This window comes from Tamandua tetradactyla, chromosome 14, assembly GCF_023851605.1.
Source record: "Tamandua tetradactyla isolate mTamTet1 chromosome 14, mTamTet1.pri, whole genome shotgun sequence".
NCBI lineage: Eukaryota > Metazoa > Chordata > Mammalia > Pilosa > Myrmecophagidae > Tamandua > Tamandua tetradactyla.
The window spans coordinates 59756204-59780921 of NC_135340.1; the positions used below are offsets into that span (position 1 = coordinate 59756204).

Consider the following 24718-nt stretch of genomic DNA (forward strand, 5'->3'; position numbering starts at 1 on the left):
AGTTCAGTCTTGATGAAAGTGCAGGAATTGTACTCCTAGGAGGTTTATGGTGTCTCCTGACAGGACCCGTCAACTACTTCTGGGCAATAAGGTTGGCTTTATCTGAGGTAGCAGGAAAGTTGCCTGCTTTCTGATCTATTTGGGCAAGTAGCTGAGCCAAGGAGAACCAACAAGGAATTCTTGGTTAAACTGAAAACTTTATTTGGGAACCCAAAACCTTAACTAATCTCTTGGACATTGAATCACATATTTTCTCTGAAAAGTATGCATCTTTCCCAGCAAAACCTTGTTGAGTATTACATTTTTGAGGAATGAACTTAGGTGAATATGAAATGTTATTTAATGAATACTGTACTAGAAATCTGAAGACCTGCAACAGATTTAAAATTCCAACTCTTGTTACAACTTTTTAAAAGATTGTGAAATTATCAAAAATGCACAGGAATCAAGTTTTAATATACTGTATGATGGGTAGATGAGGCTGTCCATTGTACCATTTCTTTCATTGAATTCTCAGGCATGGTTTTGGCAGTGCAGGAACTCGGTAACATTAACAAATTCACTAAAAAGTAAATATATGGAAAAAAAAATGCCCAAGTCAGCACAATAAGAGTCTCCTGTCCCCATGTGTGCTGTCATAGGCTTCAAATGGCAGATAGTCTACACCAGGGGATGGCAAACTTTTCCTGTAAAGGGCCAGATAGTGTATATTTTATATTTGTTGCAAGTACTCAACTGTGCCGCTGCAGCAAAAAAAAATAACAGTCACAGCCAATATGTAAAGAAATCAGCTGGCTGTGTTCCAATAACACTTTATTTATGGAACTGAATTTTGCATTTTATATAATGTTCATGTCTTATGAAATCTTCTTCTTCTTTCTATTTTTTTCCCATTTAAAAATGTAAAAACCATTCTTGGCACAGGGGACCTACAAGATGGCTGCAGGCAAGGTTTAGCCTGTGAGGCGTAGTTTCCTGACCCCTGGGCTAGACTGATAGAGGGTCAGTAGCTCATCATTCCAATTGTTGGCCATTTCAGAATTCACAAAGGCCCTCACCAAGCTTACTTTTGTGGGGGCTTCTTTCCTTCCTTTCTGCCACTGATGCTGGGACTACAGGGACACTAAAAGCAAATGTTATAAAAGGATAAGTATTTGTTTCTATCCTATCTTGAAGTTTTTTTAGTTCTATTTCTTAAACATCTGAGAGGACACTAAAATGAGAGGTTACATTCCATTTTCTGATGCTTTTCTTTTTAAGAAGAATATGTTTTAAGGCCTACTACTATTATTTAGTCAGTAAAAAGAGCAGGGATTTAATTTAAAGGACTGAACATTTTCATTTTTTAATAAACCACATGGAAAACACTTTATTTAATAAATGTATAGGAAATCACAATTTGAAAACTGCAAATACAGTACATACACATATATACTATACTTTGATCTTAAATTACACGGACATACTCCAGCTTCAAAATCTTTCTGAAATCAAGCATATGCAAAATAAAGGGGAATATGGAAAAGTATATACAATTTCTTAAACTGTGATATGGCTTATTTAATAGCATATATTTATTTAGAGATGCATAAGCTTTCCAAACATATTGTATCTCTCAGGTGCCGAGATGATACACTGGCACATTTCAATTTTGTGTGGCAGTTATTTAAGAATATACTTAATTGCACTGTTTAAACTGACACTATCATAGATTTAACTGGGAAAGTCTTCATAAACATTTTCCAATCTTACCCAAAAAATCATAACATGTGTATTGGTCCTTACACTAAGAGCAGGTTAAACCCTTTACAAGAGAGAATTCAATGACTGGCTGGCCTGAGTGTGCACACACAACTCAACACTGAGGAACTTCCATGGAAATTTCTTCTCTCCAATTGCTCTTACCAACATCTCAAACAACATCCCTGATTTGTAATCTCAAACAAATCTGAAGTCCTGGCCGGCAGGATTCACATGACAGATCTGGAGTTAGTTTTTCAAATATTTTGGTTGGAGAGAGACTAAGCTTAATACAATTATTTAGAAATCAGACTTGCCTCCCTCAACAGAGCACATAGTGAAGTGTCACTATTCATCTGTGACTAATACCCAACTGGCTCATGAGCTAAGCTTGTTTAAAGGACGACCTTAAAACCAAATGAACGAATCTTATCTCAAGGAACATGTTCGATAACTTTAAATTTACTATATACAAGTTAGAGTCAACAGCAAAATTGCCTAAAACCTTATTCTAAAGGGTCTCAAGTTCTTTAAGAAGACCTCGCTCATTACGGTAAGTCAATCAATATGAAGAAAATAAATGCATCTATTTGTGCTTGTTTTAGAACCAAATGATTATCTCTTCGAAAGCTGTGAGAGTGGTTGTAGCCAAGAGTAGAAACTCCAGAGCTGTCTTAGCGATGCTATGCTTGTGGCTGCACATGTAGTCTATTTCTGTTCATCACATTACATAAAATTCAGTGTGCACAGAAATCAGTGAAAAAAGGACCTTCCCACCTGGAGACACAGTTACACATTTCTAAGTGATGCTTTGTCTCTAAAGATGTTTTCCTCCCAGTAAAATGAGAAACAAAACAAAAATGAAAGGAAAAAGAGAAACAAGCCATGAAGGGGAACCTCATGTATCTGTTCTTGGTGGTGACTATTCTGGGAAAATTCTACTAAAGACAAATACTGCTGGCTGGGACACCTGGGTTCTAGAGACAGAACAGTGAGAAGTATTAAGAACAAGAGGCTTGGGCAGGTCACGGTGGCTCAGCAGGCAAGAATGCTTGCCTGCCATGCCAGAGGACCCCAGTTTGATTCCTGGTGCCTGCCCATGTAAAAAAAAGAAAAAAAAAGAAAAGAGGAGGCTTACTTTTAGAAACTAGAGCTCCCAAAGTTGCAAAATAAGAACAGAAAAATAAGAAATCCAGTGATTTGGCAAGTAACACTGATGGGAGCTCTGAGTTATGAAACTGTTCTCACATTATAAGGGCCTAACCAATGGAAAATATATGTAGAAATTACATAGGTTCAAGCTCTGCATTTCAAAGCCCTATGAAATAGGCCTTATTCAATGACCCCCCCAACCCCCCCATAATCACTAATGAAACAGTTCTTTTACTAAACAGTCAAAATACTGCATCTGGCATGGTTGTGAAACACAGGTTTAAGCACACAGTTATTCTGATTATTTGCAAATGTTAATTTAAATACATCACATTGAAGAACTGCCAAGATTTTAACACTGTTATCTAATGTCCCGTTGTGATCTGTCTTCCCAGTGCAAAATTAACAAGCTATGTGTTTATAAAACGCAGTCACTGCTTTTCATAGGGCAATAGAGTTCTTTCTTTGAGCCCACAGTTGACAAGCATAACACATGGTTGTAGCTTACCGGCTTTCAGGAGCTTTATAGCCCCTGGTTGTAACTGCTAAGCTGACATACTTCTTTTTGGTTTTTGTCAAGTTACAAAAAATTTATTCTATCAACTCTCAAGTCTCATAGACCCAGTAAAGTACAAGTATAAAATTTGTAGTTATTGCTAGAAAAACAAAGTATAGGAAATTTCATGTATCTATCATTTTAAGGAGAACCATGATAATTAGGATTTACAATAGTTGTGTTTGTGCATTTTACAAAAGGATCCTTTTCAATCCTCAAATGGATTTTTGATTGTTTTATCACATAACTTTTTAAGGTACAGGTCTATATGAAAAGCCAGGTCTACATAGTAAGATAAGATAAAGGAAAATTTATAAGAAACAAGCTCAATAGATATTGGAAACAACTACAAATTTACTTCCAAATAGAAACTGCAGCTAGATATAGGAAATCCATTAGCATACAATGCATATTCTTTTCCTTTCCCTTGCCAGATACCCAAATCCATAAATGCTCAGCTGTCCTCTGAAATCCCTCTCATTTATTATTTGCTTTCTTATATTTGAGTATTTTGATTTAAAGTTCATATGCTTTTGAACTTTTTGAAAAATTCAAGTTATTATTTTAATAGATTCATAATAAGAATCACATAAAGTAAATTTTCAATTCAATTCAACAATTATTTTCTGGGTCTTAGGTGCCATCAACTCCTGTCAATCCTTTTATTGGATACCATTAACCCTCAGCAATCTTTTATGTAAATCTAGGTTTTCTTATTTTAGGTTTACTTCTAGTGAGGTACTTGGCAGAAAGATGAAATCTGTTTCCCAGTCTTTATTTATATTAAACGTTATCTGCATACCTGTCTAGGATGGGAACTCACAACCACCCTGGTGTGTGGTTATTTTGCTCTGAATCTCTGAGGAACCCAAGAGGCATATTCCATTCTTGGTATAAAACATGCCCCCCCCCCTTGAAAATGGACTCTAAATGTGCATTAAGACAATCTCAAAACCAATGTTACAAAATGAAATATTAATATTCACAACTGTCTCTTTAACACAACTGTTACCATTTAGGTTGCCTCCAGTTTGGAAAACTTTATGCTTTAGCCTCCCCATAACACAGATTTAAAGTCCATCCCTATGCCAGTCCTTTAAAAAACAAACACAAGGTCAAAAACCTTTGAAACTTCTGTTTTCTCAAAATAATATCTTCCCCTCTTTAGTATTATTGGAAAATCTCAAAATTATGCTTTAGAATTTCTGGAGTCCACGGAGAATACCTAATCTACATCATGAAGAAGAAATTCTCTCTGGAGAAATGTAGTTAATCTACACGTGAGAAGTAGGTATTACAAACTGAACTTTAGCCCTCTAGAGTTTTATCCCGAAAGGGCACACACAAATTAACTGGTATGGAGGCTGGGACTAAGGTACTAAACACATGTGAGGTACAAATGTAAGGCAGGTCTTAAAGGGACAGGATCACTTTACATTTTGCAGGCTCGTGCTGTTCTTAAGTAAAGACAACTCTATGAGCAATAAAAGTAGTGTCAAGAAGACATAAATCTCCATCCTCACTCTTGGATTTTGTTTTTAATTATCATATAGTAATTTAAGTTTAAGACTAACTTCTGCCACTGAGAAGAGTCTTGAAAATATTTCCTAAATAATTTAATGACAGTGGCCATAATATGTAAGGATTTGGTTCTGAGAAGATTATAGATAGTCAAAAACCCTGTAGTATCTGGAAAAAGTTGTTTATAAAGTATAACCATAACAATGATATTAACACTTACTTGTGAAATAAAACATATCCGAAACATTTGGGAATGCATGCTTATTCCTCTCTGGATAATTACTGGTACTTTCTGAAATATTTGAGAAATAATTTCTATAAAAGAGAGCAGCAAATTCCAGAAGCTGGGTGTTCAGGTTACATAATAATAATAAAAAAAGAAACTCAGTTTTCCAGCACTGGCTTGATATAAAATGGCCTTTAAAAAGTATTTTTAAATGCAAACACTGAATTCTTGATGCTTCCTTTAAGACATGTTCTTTGCCATAATGAATGATGTATGGTCTTGGATTGTCTTCTGTGAGGTATCTGTAGAGTTACATCTCATTCTGTAAACAGTGTTTTGGAAACATCTTCATCTGAAAATCATGGTGAAGTTTCATTTTACCACTGAAAAGAGACTAGCAGTGTCAGGCCAGAGGGACTGTTTTTAGCGTCTGGTGCTTGATACAGATACAGCTGTCAGGGATTCCATTTTCTCAATTAGGTTCACAATTATTGCTCTCAAGTCTTTGACTGCAGGATAAATAAGGCAGTGGTCCTCCAAACTTAGGTAATCAGGGACTGAATCTCTGACAATTTTCACAAGTTCTGTCCACTTCTTGTCTGTAACTCTGCAGCTGAATAGTGCATTTATACATGCCAAATGTGTTCAATAATAAATGCTTTACTTTGGACTGTACTTCTTCCCATTTAGATGAACTTCCAGGAACTGCAGTGTCAAGAAAATATCATTACTATTCACTATCCTTAGCTGAACACCAGTGAATAACTACACAGGAAGAAAACAACCTGCATATACTGTGGACATATTTTTTATGAGTCTGATTTCTATCCTCTCTAAGCTATTCTGTTTACAAAGCTAGAATGGCTTTTTATTATTCCATTTTTCCAGGTACTCTTAGGTAGAGAAAGAATACGAGGCATTGATTATAAGCCTTTTCATTAAAATATCTTTTGCACTCTTTAAATAAACCACATACATGTATTATTTTGGTATAAAAAATAGAATGGAAAGCATCTGCTTGTGAGCTGATTTAAAGAAATAAAAATCATGGTCTTGTTTTTATTATGTGGAAAAAAGCATGGTAAACATACTTGATGCCTTTAATCTGAAGATAAGAAACAATCTTAATGTCTCATCTCAAAAAGACTGAAAATTATTGTTATCAATACTGACCAGCAACCAACCTTTTGAAGAGCCTCATCCCTCCCTTAAAACAAATCTTTTCAGCAGAAGTCTTCCTACTTATGAGCACACATGTTTAGTTCTAAAAATAGAAGTCCATGAACCCCAGCCCCACATTTACTGTCAGCAACATACTTAGCTGTATGTGAACTATGGCAGTAGATTTTCCTGAAGTGAGAGACCAGATATTTAAATCTTCCACTGCATAAACATCATCTATTTTCAGCACGGCTTCTTTGATATAGTCTACATTCAAATGGCTTGGTACACCTATTAGTTTAGAATATATAATTTAAAGTTTATTTTGGAAAAAAAGAAGTTATGCATTATTGATACGACTATTTTTCTTAAGAAATTAGATGGTTTCACCAAATTCTGTTTAAATACTTTAAAAGAATTCATATACAAATGTATTTTTCACTAAAAAATCTAAGATATATATAAAAGAGGTTAATAAATACTTAAAAATTATTCCTTCCAACTAAAAAGGAATGTCAATCAAACCAGAATACCTTGTTTAACAGGTTAGCTAGGATAGAACATAAAAAAAGGAACATCCAAATGATGATAAATCTACTATGGAAAACTTATATTTACATGACTGTACAACTAATAGTTAGGCAAGGGTGTGGTAAATATAATACAATTCCAAGTCAAATAGGAATTAGGGAATTAATAAATAAATCACTTACCATGATCACATGAAGAATCAAGAGTTGCATTTTTGTCCTAGCTCCACAGTTTATTAGCAGTATGACTTTAACCCAGTTATGTTACCCCTCTGCATCTCAATTTTCTTGTTTGTAATTGAGGATAATAATGACTGCCTCACCAACCTTGCTTAGGGTAGGGATTCATTAAGGAATGAATGGTGTAACAGATGGGATTCTTTTATGTTATATAAATGTAAGGTGGTATTACTACAGTCTAAAAAGAATCAATAAAAAGGAAGGAAAAGACACACTTCCTTCCCTAGAGTGCCCCCACCCTTAAATCTGGTTAAGGGAAGTAATAAACCCATGATGGGAATATTAGTGAAATCTTACCTTCCAGTATTATAACTACTGTGTCCCATATGATTCGAAATGTTGTGAAAGCCACAAGTAATGAAAATACGTATGTACAGATAGGATCGGCAATCTTGTATTCTGGCTGAGAGATAATAGATGAAAATTGTATGATTAAATACAGACACATAAAATATGGTAAAGCACAGTAAGGCATAGTCTGTCCTCTGGTTTTTTTTTGGCTTTCTTTAGCAAGGTCAGAGAATACCTTTAAAACTTGGATATGGTAACCAAGAAATATCTTCACTCTTTCCTAGATTGTTTAAATGCCTTTCCTTGTGCCTTCTCTAAATCTTCCATCCAGAATCACAGCATATCAGAGTTGGAAGGAATTTTAGCAGTAATCTGATCCAAGCCCCGCAGAGAAGAGGGAACTCAAGTTTAGAGTTCAGGAACTTATTTAAAATCAAAGCATTAATGGCAGAGCTGAGACTAGAACCCAGATCTCTGGATTTCTAGCTTAGTGCATGTACCACTGTCTAGTAGTTCAATGACAATATTAACACTACTTTTCCAGTGACAGCACTGCCAAAGCCAACTACAGATAAGTTACCCCATGAGGTACTACCATTGTGTCTACTGCTAACAAGCCCAGTTGAGCTTGCATCAGTGCAAAATGAACAGGACTGGCTACTGCGTCCAGCATACTGATAAAAGACAATCACCTTTCGTTTACATTAAACACATTTTAAAACAGAAAATTTAACACCCACATTACCTTGAACCGTATGATGTATGCAGCTATTAGCACACCAACACTCTGTACCAAATCCCCCAAGGCATGTACGAACGCAGCTCTCACTGCCAGGCTGCCCTGCCCTTGGCTGCGTCCACGTCCAGAACCTGTGGTAGGAGAATTTGAAGTCGGGGAGTGGGAATGGGAGTGATGGTGACCAGACTGGCTCAACAGAAACCCCATTCTGTTGAAAATAAAAGAAAACATTATTATTTTTCTTAGTGTTATTTATAAAAATATTTATTACTGGTTAGAAACTAATAAGGCAACATGCAACTCATTTATTTATTAATTTAATAAATATCTGAGTACTTATTTTGCATGAAGTACTGTTCTAGGTGCTGAGGTTAGGACAGTGACTAAGACAGACCCATCCCTACCCCATGGAGCTTATATTCTAGTAGGAAAAGAAGAAAGGTAAGCAAATAAATACATAATGTGTTGTCAGGTAACGTGCAATGCGTGGAAGAAAAGTAAGGAATTGTAAGCAGATGGAGAGTAAGGGGGAGTATGGTCCGAGAAGGATGAAGGAAGGGATCAAGCTATGGTGGGTGTGTTCAGAGCAAAGGCTCTGAGATGAAAGTGTGCTCAGTGTGTTTGAAAACAGCCAGACAGCCACTGTGGCTAGAACAGAGTGAGTGAAACGCTAGGAGATGAGGAAGAGAGGTGCAGAGGCTTATTAAAAAGGCAGTGGTAAGGAGTTTTGATTTTATTCTATGTGTGAGTGGAAGCCAGTAAGGCAAGGATCAGAAAACTAAAGCTCAAAGACCATATACAGCCCATCTGTTGTTTTTGTTTGTTTGTTTGTTTGTTTTTCTAATTTACGAGTTCTTTACTATATAGAAGTTTTATGTAAAGTTGTAAGTGAAGTGCATTTCTGTATTTCATAATCCATTTTTGAATTTTCTATCATACAAAACATATACAGAACTAAAAAAGACAAGTAGTAATAAAAATAATATAATTGTAACAGAGAAGAAGTTTTGGCTTTACTGCTTCATGAAGCATCTCTAATTCTAGACTCTTCATTTACCTTTATTTTTTTTTATTGTGTAATATAACATATATATAAAAAAGCAATATGTTTCCAAATACATTTTAACAAGTCGCTATAGGACATATTTTAAAGTTTGGTATGAGTTACAGTTCCATGATTTTTGTTTTTTCTTCTAGCTGCTCTAAGACACTGGAGACCAACAAAAATATCAATATAATGATTCAGCAGTCATACTCATTTATGAAATCCTATCTTCTCTGTTTTACTCCTCCCTTTCTTTAAATATCATCTATACGTAAAAGCAGTATTTTTCAAAGTACACTGTAACAATTAGTTGTAGAACAGATTTCAGAGTTTGGTAAGTGTGACAATTCCACAATTTAAGGTTTTTATTTCTGGCTGCTCTAAGTACTGGTACTTAAAAAAATACCAGTATAATAATTCAGTACCCATAACACATTTGTTAAACCCGACCTTCTCTGTATAACTTCACCATTACCTTTGATCTTTCACCCAGTCTTTAGAGGTATTTGGGCTATACCCATTCTAACTTTTTCATGTTGGAAGGGGCTGTCGATCACATGGGATAGGGGGATGGAACTAGCTGATGTTCTCGAGAAGCTGGACTTTCTTCATTTCAGGATTTTTCTGGTCCAGCGACCCAAATGGAGGTTGTAGGTTTCTGGAATGTTACCCGAGTGCATAGAACCTTTGTAGAACCTTATATAATGCTCTAGGTGTCTTCAGGATTGACTGGAATGGTTTTGGTTGGGGTTTGGGAAGTTATGATAGGTAGCAACGTCTAACTGAAGCACGTGTAAGAGTGACCTCCAGGATCAGCTCACCTGTTTTTGTAAGCAGAGTTTTATTGGAACAGAGCCACCCTCATTCATTAGCACATTGTCTTGGTTGCTTTCATGCTATAACAGCTGAGTTGAGTAGTTACAGCAGAGACTGTATGGTTCTCAGAGCCTGAAATAACTTACTATCTGGCTCTTTACAGAAAAAGTTTATTGACCCCTGGTCTAATTGATTAAACAGATAACTTAAAAATTTGGTGAGCTTTAGGAAAAAAATACAGTTAACATAAAGTTGCTATAAAATGAAAGCTAAACAAATAAAAAGCCACTTTGCCCGAAATAAATTCCTCATTATTTTCTAGTTGGTCTCCATATACCTGAGTAAATTAATAAGGAATTTATAATATAAAAAGTGATTTATTAGAAAAATTAATGTACTATGTAATTTAAGAAAAAATATAATTTCACATGAACAAATGCATGTACAAAATAGTCTCTGCGTTCAGTTTTGAAAATATTTAATGTGAAAAGAATAGAACTTACATCACGTTAACTGCAACTCCAACAGCTGCAGTAATGAGCATTATATCTCCATTTATTTCATAGTCCATGTGGATAGTTCTTTGCACAGCTTCATACAAGAGGAATCCCATAAGTATATACACCAATAGCACACTAATCATAGCTGACAAAACCTCTGTGGGAAAGTGTATAAAACAAATAACATTTGTAGCATGGTTATTATATTTTCTTGAAATTAAATATTGTACAATCTTTTTTGTTTTTACATTTTTAAAAGCTTTATTGAGATATAATTCACATAACATTCAATTCACACAAGTGTTCAATTCAATGTTTTTTTTAGTATAATCGCAGATATGTGCAACCATCACCACGATTTTAGAATATTTTCATCTCCACAAAAAGAAACTCTGTACCCTTTAGCTATCTTCCCTATCCCACCAGCACCTTCCAGCCTTAAGCAATCACTAATCTACTTTCTGTTCTTATAATATCTGTCCCTATAATTAGTACAGTTTTTAAAAATTAGGGTAGTAAATTTATATTTATATATAAAATATAAATTTTCCATCTTAGCTATTTTAAATGTACAATTCAATGGCGTTAATTACTTTTACAATATTGTCCTACCAGCACTACCTTCCATTACTAAGACTTTTTCAACACCCAAAACAGGAATTCTTACCCGTTAAGCAATAACTCCCTGTTCCCTTCTCCCCTCAGCTCCAACTACTTTCTATCTCTATGAATTTACTTATTTTGGATATTTCATACAATTGGAATTACACAATATTTGTCCTTTTGTGCCTGGCTTATTTCACTTGGCAGGATGTTTTCAATGTTCATCAATGTTGTGGCATATCAAATGTTGTACTATTTTAAAAATATTCTCTTTCCTCTAAGGCTATAAAAACACAACACCATTTTTGTCATGACATTTTCCTTCTCTGAAGTGTTCAGTGGCTTGCTTGGTCTGGGCCCTCCACTATTGCACGCCCACCACTGTACACCCTTCACACGTCTTCAGGGCTAAACTATGTGTATTTAGAGACCAAAGGTAAAAAAATGACAAACTGAAAACAAATATTCGTAACATCCAGACCAAGGATCAATTTCCTTAACAAAACAGTAAACTTAAAAATCAATTACATCATTTCCCAGAGCTTGCCCATTCCCCCCCCCCCCCCCAAAAAGCCAATTACAAAGTGAACAAGCCATAAGAAAAATGGGTAAAGGAGGACATGAATAGTTACAGAAAAGAAACAGAAATGCCCAGATTCTCAAAACCAATCATAATCAAAGAAACACAAATAAGAATAAGATTCCTTTTTTCCCCTACTGAATTGGCAAAGATTAGAACGTTTGATATGCCCAAGGACGTATTGGTGGAAGGATATACTGATGGAAATGTCAAAAGGTACTACCCTTTGGCAGAACAACTTAGTATAATTAATCAAACTTTTAAATGAACGTGTGTGTGTGTGTGTGTGTGTGTGTATGTGTGTATATACATATATATCCCTTGATTCAGCAATTCTACTTCTAGGAATCTATCCAAAAGAAACACTTCCATTTTTGTGTAAAGATATGTACAAGGTTTTTCATTGCAGCACTCTCTGTAGTACAAAATAAATAAATCTGGAGATATTGTAAATGCTCACCATTGAGGAACTGAATGAATACATTATATATATATATATATATAATGGAGATACTACACAGCCACTTATATTTTAAAAAGGAAAAAAGAAAAGAAAAACTCTGTAAGAAAGTGTTATAACTGGAAAGTGGGACTTGGGGGATTTGTTTTTCACTTTACGGCTTCTGGTACTGTCTAAAATATTTTAAAATTTTGCCACAAACATATATTACACTTAGGCTAAAGAAAAACAAAAAATTTTAAGGCAGGTAAGTATTCATAAATACCTCCTGACCCAGGAATTTGTCTTCTAGGAATGATATACATACTTGTGCCAATTGAGTTGCACATGTGCAAAGTGAGGTTTGTTATATATAGTTCCAATATAGTTCCAATAGCAAACTATTGGAAACAATCAAAGAAGTGATTAAAGGAGACCTGTTAACATGGAATATTAAACTAACATTATTACATAAAACAAGTGTTGACACTCAAAACAATAAAAGCAGGAAAATATATTTAAAGAAAACTTTCCTTTAGAGAGAGCAGACACTAATCCTGTTAAGTGTTAAAAGGTAAAACAATCTGGAAAACTTGTCTGGGATGAGTCATTGTTTGAAGGTTCCAGGCAGTCCAAGTATTTATCTTCCTACGTGTCAATAACAACACAGAAAAATTATCTAGCAGGTATAGGCTGTTTACTGAAGACAAGACACCTAATTAATACAGTCAAAACCCCAATAAAGTCCTGTGCACCAAAAAGACAGATGCTGGAAAAGACAGAAAACATACAATTCCCATTCAAAACTGTGGTACCACGGAACCTTGAGCAGAACATGAGATTTTGTTGGTTTGTCCAGAGTGATGCCCTGATAAACCCCAAAGTGATTTGAACAGTGAATAAAAAAGTATTTGCAAAGTCCCCTTGAGGGAATGGTGAGAAAGGGGGAAAATTCAACTTATCCATTCTTGATATTCTCACAAGCAGTGCGGACAACCAAAGCAATAATAGGCTGAGCCCCCAATTTTGGGGTTTGTTCATATGAAACTTAACCCCACAAAGGATAGGTCAAGCCTACTTAAAATTAGGCCTAACAGTCACCCCCAAGAGAGCCTCTTTTGTTGCTCAGATGTGGCCTCTCTCTTCAGCCAACACAACAAGCAAACTCACCACCCTCCCCCTGTCTACGTGGGACATGACTCTCAGGGGTGTGGACCTTCCTGGCAACGTGGGACAGAAATCCTGGAATGAGCTGAGACTCAGCATCAAGGGATTGAGAAAACCCCTAGAATGAGCTGAGATGCAGCATCAAGGGATTGAGAAAACCTTCTTGACCAAAAGGGGGAAGAGTGAAATGAGACAAAATAAAGTGTCAATGGCTGAGAGATTCCAAACAGAGTCGAGAGGTTATCCTGGAGGTTATTCTTATGCATTAAATAGATATCACCTTGTTAGTCAAGATGTAATGGAGCGGCTGGAGGGAAGTGCCTGAAAATGTGGAGCTGTGTTCCAGTAGCCATGTTTCTTGAAGATGATTGTATAATGCTATAGCTTTCACAATGTGACTGTGTGATTGTTGAAAACCTTGTGTCTGATGCTCCTTTTATCTACCTTATCAACAGATGAGTAAAACATATGGAATAAAAATAAATAATAGGGGGAACAAACATTAAAATAAATTTAGATTGAAATGCTAGTGATCAATGAAAGGGAGGGGTAAGGGGTATAGTATGCATGATTTTTTTTCTATTTTCTTTTTATTTCTTTTTCTGAATAGATGCAAATGTTCCAAGAAATGATCATGATGATGAATATGCAACTATGTGATGATATTGTGAATTACTGATTGTATATGTAGAACGGAATGATCAAAAGTTAAGAATGTTTGTGTAAAAATAACAAAACAAAACAAAAAAAACCCTCTGGTACCCCTATTCCCAACTTCATCTTACTTTGAAAGAGACAAGAGCTGAAGAAGATAGCTCTTCAAAGACTAACCGAAACATACAAAGTTGTAGAGAGACTTCCACATGAAGTTTGGACTATAACCTGCTTGAGGATTTCAACCAACTCAGATACTTCTGGATGCATCTGCAGAATGAAGTTATTCAAAGATTGAACAAGGGAAGATGATAAAAGGCTGTATAATTAAAAAGATTAATATGAATAATAGGCTATTTACAAAATCACCCCAAAATAAGAAGTAAAAGTTTGAGGAAAAGTTTTAAGTCAAATAAAAGAAAACCCATGGCATGTTTTGTCTTGATTTGGAACTGCTGATGATAAGGTACACTTTTATAAATAATGTAAAGAAAGAAGAAATAATTTTTAAAAATCTAAAGTGTAAAATTTCACGTACTAGTGGTAGTCTCCTCATTTTACTCACAAAGAAAGAGAACTTTGAGCATGTGTCAAGGTTGAAACTCGCAACCAGGTCGTCATTATTTTTTAAGGCGCCTTTAATTAAAATTCCAATATAAAAATTAAGAAACAATACACTTTATATCTTTATTTATAAAGATTCATAGGTATATAAATTAATGATATAGACGTGATTGGTTATGAAAATCTAAAACCAATAATGAAGCATTCTTTCAAAACTCCCAATAATTAGGACCATACCTTCGAGTTTCCTCAGGACAGTCTCAGTTTATGCCTGCTGTCCTGGTGCAATTATTCAGAGTGTCCGATTTTACTCTTAAATGTCCTGGTTTGGACGATAAACAACATGATCACCCTAGAAAGGCTGCCAGATAAAATACACGCTGGCCAGTTAAATTTTTATTTTGGATAAACAAATAATTTTTAGTATAAATATGTTCCATGCAATATTTGAGACAAGGCTTCCTGCAATTTCCTTTTTTTTTTGGTATCTAAGTGTGTGCTAAATCTGGCAATTTTACACCCTAGTGATAATTTTCCTAAAATTACTTTTTTGTGCACTCTCAGATTAGGCCAACTCATATTTGAAGAAAAATAAAATGAAAGTCAAACAGAAGCATAAGCAGAGCTTGTTGGCAGGACTCTCCTTAGAAGGCCTCTGTGGTCCCAGAGCCTGCAGCTGAAATCTCAGTTTTCCATACACAGCTCTCATGCCCGTGAGCAGCATACGGGGATCCTGACAACAGCCCACAGTTAGGAGTAATATAATTTAGCCGATACCTAGAAACTTCCAAATGGTATTAGGATATCACCACTGTCAGTGATACTCCTTTTCCAGTAATTAATAAGGTATGAACTTCATAGTCTAGTTCCCTTGGTGAAAAGCAAAGGCATTCATCTGCTATTTTTCATTCCAATCATCTGTTAAAATGTCTTCTAGACAGAGTACTAATAAATGCAAAAGAGAAAGAGAAGCAACACAATTTTAAGTACATTTTCAGGGCTGAGATTTAAATTGATAAATATAAGGCATAGATGATATATATATATATATATATAAATCTTAGTAGTTATATGATCATTTATTCTGATAAAACAAACAAAAAGGTCTTTCATTGTGAATAAATTTAACTTTGGTGAAATATCATGAATGGGACTAATTAGTGTTAAATTTTTTTTCATGGTATTTTAACAGGATAGAAAGATAAAGATAGATAAGATGATCTTTTTTTTACAATATTCAGGAAAGAGGGAAGCTTTCAATCAATAAACAAATTATGACCTCCTCCAATCTTATCATTCCTTCTTTGGGTTGGTTTCCAGTCACATAAGGCCACATAAACTTTACAATAAGGTTTTCTGAGACAAAAGGAGTGCATAACAGATGGACTTTTCTTTCTTTCTTTCTTTCTTTTTTCACATGGGCAGGCACCGGAAAACGAGGATTTTTCATTTTTTAAAAGAGACCCAAGAACTTTCACAATTGAAACCTGAAAAGATTTCTGTGTAAGTTAATACCCCATTTGCTTAAGGTAAATTCAAAGGTCATATTTCAATTTAAATGAAAATTTTGCATCAATTAAAAACTACTGAAAGAAATTTTTATGGGAATGTAGAAAACCTTTTATTATGGTAGTCTGGACATATTTTGCTCCTTTATACTTAAATCATCCACCTGGCTGAATCTATTGCCCTGAAGGAGAGAATAAGATGAGTGAATATGTGTTTTTTTTTTGTTATAGCATTTTTTGGGTCTTTTCATTTGGCTGAACTATAAGCAAATGCTCTGCTAAAACAGTCCCTGAATTTCACAAAATTAGAAAAAATAACAGTTTTGGCTTGAATGACTAATAAACACTAAAAAAAAAAATTAAATGGGAGAAAACAGGAGATTGCTAAGTTTTGATAGTACCTTAAAATATTTTAAAACTCTTTATTGCACATGTTAAAACATCAATAAATTACCAACAATTAGAGGTTTTCAAGGTACATATGAAAAACATGGCTCTGTCCTCCTCTATTATTTTCAGTGTAATACTTTATTCTTTCTCTTCGTAGCACTGATTATACAATGCGTGATTATATTTGTGTTTGTGTATATGTTTACTGCCTGTGTCCTCACCTTGTACTGTTATTCACTCAGGTAACTACTGAGCACCCATTCAGTGAATGTGAACCTTAATTAACTTGAAGTGCATTTTCATGGATGCTGCCTAAGTGTACTGGTCTATTATAACTATTAGCTCTGCTAATGCTATGATGCTAATAATGAGCATATTTCACTGAAATTATATAACATTTGTCTGTCTACTTAAAGAATTATCTTATAGCAACAGCTAAAGACAGGTTTTAGTGGTCTATAAAAAAGGAATGTTTTATTAGTATGACAGGGAAAGAGAGTGGTTAGAGATTTCTCTTCTACCTCCCTATATGCTATTTCTCTTTTCTATCTTCTTCCAACAGAATATAGAAATGAAACAGAAGGAAAAACAAAAGTTTGTTATTGGGTTTGCCTAGGACTTCCAAACTAGTATTTTCAGCTCAGGCACAGACAATCCTATATAACATATAGGAATTTCAGTGGCCCACTGTTGTCACCAGAATGCCAAGCTAAACTGAAAAGTTTGTCTTTGGATCCTCTCATCTACTATTCAAAATAATTTCCTACTTCCTGCCTCTCACTCTCCCCCTACCCCATACCCAAGGGGCCTAGTACAATCAAGTTGACTTTTGACTATCCAACATAGACTGTCTCATTCACGACTTCCCTCTGCTTCGATAAATAACTCCCATTTCTAAGAAGTACTCATTCTTCTCCTGTAGATGTTTATGTGGTGTGACTGAATTCCCACCAAGATCTGAACAGAGCATAATTGAGTTATTAATAGGCATAACTCTTGTCAGGGGTGGGAGAAAGTTGTTAAAATGAATCACTAACTAGGGAGAAAAGAGAATGTTTTTTTTGGCTACATGTTTGGAGAGAAGACATTTTTTAGCTGAGTACTTTTTTCTCCTTTAACTTTAGGGGATTAAATAACCAACTAGGTAGGATTAGCATCGTAGCCATACATTAACCATTCCCAGGCCAACCCATCCTCTCAGCAGAACCACGCACTGCTTTGAGAGACCCCTGTACCGTCACTTTGCTATTAGCCTATCCTGATGATTACCAAAGTGCAAATCTTGCTTTTTATTTCAAATACAGACAACTCTGCTTACTAAAATCCTTTTACGTGGTCACTATACCTATCTCATGAAGCCTTTGTAGCCCAAGAACTGGAAGACAAGCCATAGAAATAAACCTGACCACTCACGATCCACAGAGGTCAGGAGCAGAAAGCAGGCAAGGTGAGAGAGCTGTCCTCTTTAGAACGACAATCCCCCTTTGTCTAGAAGATAATGCTATTATTCCTCCTGAGGGTTTCAGTCTCCTACAGTGTGGTTCCATTAAGTTAAAAGTTTCATTAACTTCTAGAATGAGATGATAAACCACAGTCAAATACATCCGGGACTTTATAACTAACTCACGTGTGGCTCCTACTCACCCCGCACCCCTTCCCACAAAGAGCACAGAAAAGAAAAAAAAGAAAGGAAAAAACCTGAATGATTTTAAATAATTTATGGATTCAGGAAGAAGGAAAAAGTAGCAAGATTGGAACTGAATCCTGGGACAGTCACTTGAACTTAACCATCAAATCCAAAACTAACTTTCTCTCACTTTCATTAATTTTTACTAAAAATAATTTTGGTACACTACCAAACACCTATGAATTAAAAGCATCTTTATTTCAGTGGCTGAGAGCTTTCAGATAGAGTCGAGAGTTATCCTGGAGGTTATTCTATGCATTATATACATATCCCTTAGTTTATGGTGTATTGGAGTAGCTGGAAGGAAGTACCTGAAACTTCTGAGCTGTGTTCCAGTAGCCTTGATTCTAGAAGATGGTTGTATAAAGATATAACTTTGACAGTGTGACTGTGGGCTTGTGAAAACCTTGTGTCTGATGCTCCTTTTATCCAGGTATATGAACAGATGAGTAAAAAATATGGATAAAGATAAATAATGGGGGGGATAAGGGATAAAATAAATTGGGTAGATGGAAAATACTAGTGGTCAATGAGAGGGAGGGGTAAAGGTTATGGGACATATGAGTTTTTTCTTTTTTCTTTTTACTTCTTTTTCTGGAGTGATGCAAATGTTCTAAAAAATGATCATGGTGATGAATACACAACTAGCGATGATATTATAAGCCATTGATTGTATACCATGCGTGGAATATATGTGTGTGAAGATTTGTCAATAAAAATATATATTTTAAAAAATGCGTATTTTTAGACTGGATATATCCCAGAGTGTATTAAGCAGATAACAAAAAAGTACTAGCAAAGTCCCTTGAGGGACGGGACAAAAAATAAGAAACTATTAAACTTTACCATTGGGAAAACCCTGACACTGTCTCAAACACTAGGGACTCCCAAGTCAATAGGCCAAGGCCTTAATCTTTTTTTTTTTTACTGTGTTATATATTTTTAAATTATTGCTTTTTTAAGTAACTTTTTAAAAATTTTTATTGACAAACCAAAGCAACATACAAACCTTCCATATATGGTGTACAATCAATGGCTTGCAATATCATCACATAGTAGTGTATTCATCACCATGATCATTTTTTAGAGCATATACATCACTCAGAAAAAGAAATAAAAAGAAAAAAGAAAAAACTCATACATATCATACCCCTAACCCCTCCCTCTCATTGACCACTAGTACTTCCATCTACCCAATATATTTTAACCTTTGTTTCCCCCTATTTTTTCCTGTACCCCTTACCACCACCTTTCATTGATCACTAGTATTTCAATCTACTCAATTTACTTTAACACTTGTTCCCACTATTATTTATTTATTTATTTTTAATCCATAGTTTTACTCATCTGTCCATACTGTACAGCATCAGACACAAGGTTTTCGCAATCACACAGTCACATTGTGAAAGCTATATCATAATACATTCATCTTCAAGAAACATGGCTACAAGAACACAGCTCTACAGTTTCAGGCACTTCCCTCTAGCAAGGCCTTAATCTTGAAGCTTTCTTGGTGAAGCTTATTTTGTAGTAGAGAAGCTAAGTCTACCTATAGTTATGCCTAAGAGTTATTTCCAGAGGACCTCTTTTGTTGCTCATATGTAGCCTCTCTCTAAGCCCAACTCTGCAAGTAAAATTATCACCTTCCCCCCTACATGAGACATGACATCTAGGGGTGAAAGTCTCCTTGGCAACCTGGGCTATGACTCCCAGGTATGAGCCTGGCCCTAGCACCGTGGGATCAACCATACCTTCTTAACCAAAAGGGGGAAAAGTAATTGTAATGAATAAAGTATCAGTGGCTGAGAGTTCAAATACAGTTGAGAGACTACTCTGGAGGCTACTTTTACACAAGTTTCAGCTAGATATTGCTATTTATTATGGTTTGCCAAACCCAAATCAAACCTATTCCTGCCAACCCCAAAGAACGCCTTAGGGCTTTATCTGAGATTCTACAAAAGTTCCATGCACTATGATCATTTTCTAGAAACCTACAACCTCCAGACGGGTTCTTAGGCCTATAAGTCCTGAAACCTAGAGGGGCCAGCCTCTCCAGAACATCAACTAGTTCCATCCCCCTATCCCATATTACTGACAGTCCTTTACAACACGAAAAAGTTAGAATGGGCACAGTCCAAATACCCTTAAAGATTGGGGAAAAGATCAAAGGAGAAGGTGGAGTTATAACAGAGAAGATAGGATTTAACAAATGAATATGACGACTGAATCATATTGATATATAAAGATCTATCAATCATATTGATATATCTTTAGTCTTGGGGCAGGCAGAAGGAAAAACATAAAATTGTAGAACTGTAACCCATATCAAACTCTGAATTCTGTTCTATAACTAATTGTTGTGATGTGCTTTGAAATTTATTGCTTTTTTGTATATATATTATTTTTCACAATAAAAAAATTTTTAAGCATATCTTTAAAAGCTGTTATTTAATCATCAGGGTGAATCATCTTCCTTTTCTTCTAATACCTAGCTGAGACATTTATGCTGCAAGAATAAGAATTCTGATTAGGGGAGAAGAGAAAGTAGGCCATTTTGGAGCATAGAGTACTTTGAGAAATATGAAAAGGCAGGGAAAGATGACATACTGGAAGGCAAAAGAAGCAATATCCTGTGTTCAATTCCTATTCAGTATGAACAAGAAAATTCTATTTCTATATTATAATTATATAATTATAATATTATAATTATATGATTATGAATAATTATTAAGTAACCATACTCTATATTTAGGTTCTGAACTTTTCAAATCAGAAGTTCCTATGTACTTTTATGGAAAGATCTCCATGATACAGAACTCCATATATAGAATTGCTACCTTCACATCTAAAACTGCATAAGAAAGGGATGTGGAGAGCAGGACATGAACATATACATACACACATATATATATATTTGCTTATATTTGCAAAAAGGAAATCCTGGAGGGATAGGTCAGAAACTAATTAAAATGTCTCTAACAAGGTGAGTTAGGAGGATGGGGTGGAGGGGAAAGAATGAAAGCAAAACTTCTCTGAATAAACCTTTTTTTCTTTTCTTTTTAGATTTTCCCAACATGTTTTACATATTTTAAAAAGAAATCAACAAGGGAAAACAAAAGCTAATCCCTGTCCTACACCCCATGCCATCAAAACAAAACAAAAGTAAACAACCATAATAAATCAGATGTTTCTTAGGAGGATTCCTTCTACAGTATTTTTCAGGACCTGAATCTCCATGTCTTAATATTTTAGTGCTGCACTATTTAAATGTGTTCAATGTAAACACGCCTCTCCCCATAGCACATGAAGACATTACTTATGAAATAATGGTATTTTGTAGTATACAAGGATCCCAACTGCTTTGGTGTCTGTGCTGGCTTGAAGGGATTATATGCCCTAGAAAAACCATCCGATCCATCTTGTAGAGGCAGCTGTTTCTTTTACTCCCTATTCATCACTGTAGGTTGGAAACTTGGTTAGATTATCTCCACAAAGATGTGGGTATTAACCTTTGAGTAGAGGGAGATGTGACTCCATCTGTTCAGGTGGGTCTTGATTAGTTTACTGGAAGCCTTTAAAAGAGGAAACATTTTGGAGAGCTATGAGAACCGTGAAAGCACACTCAGTCAGAGACCTTTGGAAGAAGGAAAGGAAAGCCAGAGACCTTTGGGAGAAGAAAAACACCCCCAGGGGAGCTTCACGAAACAAGAAGCCTGGAGAGAAAGCTAGCAGACCCTGTTGGCCATGTCCCTTTCCAGTTGAGAGAGAAACCCTGAACATCATTGGCCTTCTGGAACCAAGGTATCTTTCCCTGCATGCCTTAGATTGCGCATTTCTATAGCCTTGCTTTAATCTGGACATCTTCATGGTTTTAGAACTGTAAACTTGCAACTTCATAAATTCCCCTTTATAAAAGCCATTCTGTTTCTGGTATATCACATTCTGGCAGTTAGCAAACTAGAACAGTGTCCAAATCCTACATAAAATTGTGGTCTTCTGAATCTTACCCAAGTCACAGTATATTTTTCTTTAAACCATACCATTATTTTAAAGAGTAAAGTAAGTGAAATTAAATCTATATCTAAATACAACCTCATAAGATTTGGGGGTACCACAAGAAGACAACTAACTGCAAAAGGCCCTTTCAATGTGAAGGCATGAATCCCTCCCTCCTTTGCTCTGGAAAATATTCATCTCTGTGTATCTCTAACAATTCCCACCCTTTTAATTTTTTAAAATGACTTTAAAAAACCAGGTAAAATTCATGTTTTAGTCATTTTAAAGTGTAAAATTACAGCAGTTTCTAGTTATATATACAGGTTATAAAATCATCACCATTATCTAATTGCAGAAATTTGTATCACCTCAAAAAGAAACACAATACCCTATAAGCAGTCATTACCTTTTATTTTTTAAGTTCTTTTTTTCTTGATGTTCTTAACAGTAGGATTTTAGACCTCCTGGATTGTTCTTTTATGGTTTTTGTTTGTTTGTTTTTATCTTTTTCTCCTGTTTCTAGCCCACTTTTTTGTTTTATATTCTTGGAGATTTTCTTGACTATATTTTCTCGTCTTTCCATTGAAAATTTTTTGTTTGTTTCAGCAATAATATTTTTAATTTCAAAGAACTTTTTCTTATATGTTTATTTTTAAAAATATTTTTTGCTGTTTTACTATCTTGAATATATTAATAAAATAATAGTTAAAGTTCTCTTCTGTTCCTTAAGACACTTTATTCTTCCAGGATTATTTTTCTATTTGTTTAGTTTTGAGCATTTTCTTTCATTTTTTTGTTTGTTTTTCTTCTATGCTAGAAGAGCCTTGGTTTTCTGTTCAAATTTATTTCTAGATTAACTATCTGGTCTTTTACATAGAGGAGATGCAGGCTGCCTGAGAGGAGATGGCTATAGAAAGTGTCAAAAGGCAACCTCTTACCTGTAGTAAACCAACAATCCAAGGAAATTTTGTTATTGTAATAGAAAGCCAAATTTTAGTTTTGTATGAATATACTGTTTTAACAAACAAACAAAATCTCTTAAAATTCTTTTAAATAAATATGCTAAGTGTTGTCCAACTTTGACCATAAAAAAATAAAATTCCTTTTCTATAATCCTTCCTTATTTTTCCTTAGCAAAAAATCACATTTTACCTACTATACATATGTGACTTAGCATAAGCCTAAAGTCTTAAATTCTCAAATGCTCTTGGAATCTACATCCTACAAAACACCATTACTATTGAAACAACCTTTGGTTAAATACAAATAAACATTTTAAACATTCTTAAATATCTAATAGATGTAATGCTAGTTTATTTGACCAATAAACCTGTGTAAGTTTAAGAAGAATATCTACAAGTAAAATATAGTGCATGTGCTACTTAACAAAAGTGGTGGGTTCTCTGCCTGATGCACTCAAGTGACCAATTCTTGAAACACCAGGGTTTCAAAGAGATAAAGTTTATTGCTAGGTGCAAAGCAGTGGAACAGATGGCCTAATGGTTTAAAAATCTGTCTCCCCAAACTGCACTAATTCTGATAGTTTTGTAATATTAAAAGATGGGCAGGCTCTACGATAAGGAGCACAATGGCTCCACATGACGTAATAAGAGGTGATCTAATTATTGAGCAGGCTTAGTCACAGAACTTAGATAAGAAAATGGCAGCCTTAATATGATGATGGGTATGAATTTTGGTATTATAATGAGGTATAGGTCACTGATACAGGTTAAAGTTTAAGCTATTGTGCATGTCAGGTAGACCCACTTTGGTTAGATCCAGCTTCCTTTATCAAGATAGCCTTGGGATTGGGGTGGGTTAGTTCTGGGCTGACTCAACATTAGAGGCTGTCTTTAGTGATAAGATGACTCTAAAGTTGAAAACCTGGATAAAATGTATACAAATGTGGGTCAGTGACAAGTTTTTACAATTACAAAAAGGGCACAAGATAAAGGCTATACAATCATGATCAGAGATGAAGGCAAATGGACTATAGTTCAGGGATTTCAGGGATTTCCAATGTCTACTCTAATATACTAGAAAGTAAAATGGAATATCTAAATAATGATTCAGTAATCATAATCATCTCTTAAATCCTAAAGAGACATCACTGTTTTTATTAAAATATGACATATGGGAAGTATTACAAATTCAGCTTCCTTAGTTTCTGGAATTTTAGGCATATTTAATTTATGTAAGTGTTTATCTTAAAGTCAATTTGAACATAGCTCCTTTAAGGAATTTTATACACTAATCTGGTAATACCATTTGGAGGTAAGAAAATACACATGTAACATATACATAAAAACATACAGAGAGACACAAATAGAGGACTTTTGGCTTAAAATTTTCGGCCATGAGTCAGACAAGCTGACTCAGAAAGAAATACAAAACTCATTAGTTTATATAAAATGGCTTTTGTCTTTGCCCTACTTTTATAACTTATTTGTCTTTTTTTTTTGTTTGTTTGTTTTTACATGGGCAGGCACCGGGAATCGAACCCGGGTCCTCGGGAATGGCAGGCAAGCACTCTTACCTGCTGAGCCACCGTGGCCCGCCCTATAACTTATTTGAAAGTTAAAGCTCTCCCATCAATATTTGTGAAGGAGACGT

The 24718-nt window shown here is 35.0% G+C and overlaps 1 protein-coding gene across 2 annotated transcripts in view; it reads right to left on the reverse strand.

Annotated features, from left to right (window-relative positions):
• Positions 1 to 1311: 1311 nt before the first annotated feature.
• Positions 1312 to 24718, reverse strand: part of SLC30A4 (solute carrier family 30 member 4) — a 51111-nt gene continuing 27704 nt past the window's right edge. Inside the window, exons 4-8 of one of the 2 annotated variants that reach the window (XM_077127768.1) lie at positions 10521 to 10674; positions 8163 to 8364; positions 7424 to 7529; positions 6513 to 6647; positions 1312 to 5900 (exon numbers count right to left, since the gene is read on the reverse strand). In XM_077127768.1, the coding sequence (XP_076983883.1) occupies positions 5746 to 5900; positions 6513 to 6647; positions 7424 to 7529; positions 8163 to 8364; positions 10521 to 10674 (752 nt within the window). In that variant the 3' untranslated portion in view covers positions 1312 to 5745. The remainder of the gene's footprint in view (positions 5901 to 6512; positions 6648 to 7423; positions 7530 to 8162; positions 8365 to 10520; positions 10675 to 24718) is intronic. The other variant, XR_013162385.1, reaches the window with a different exon arrangement.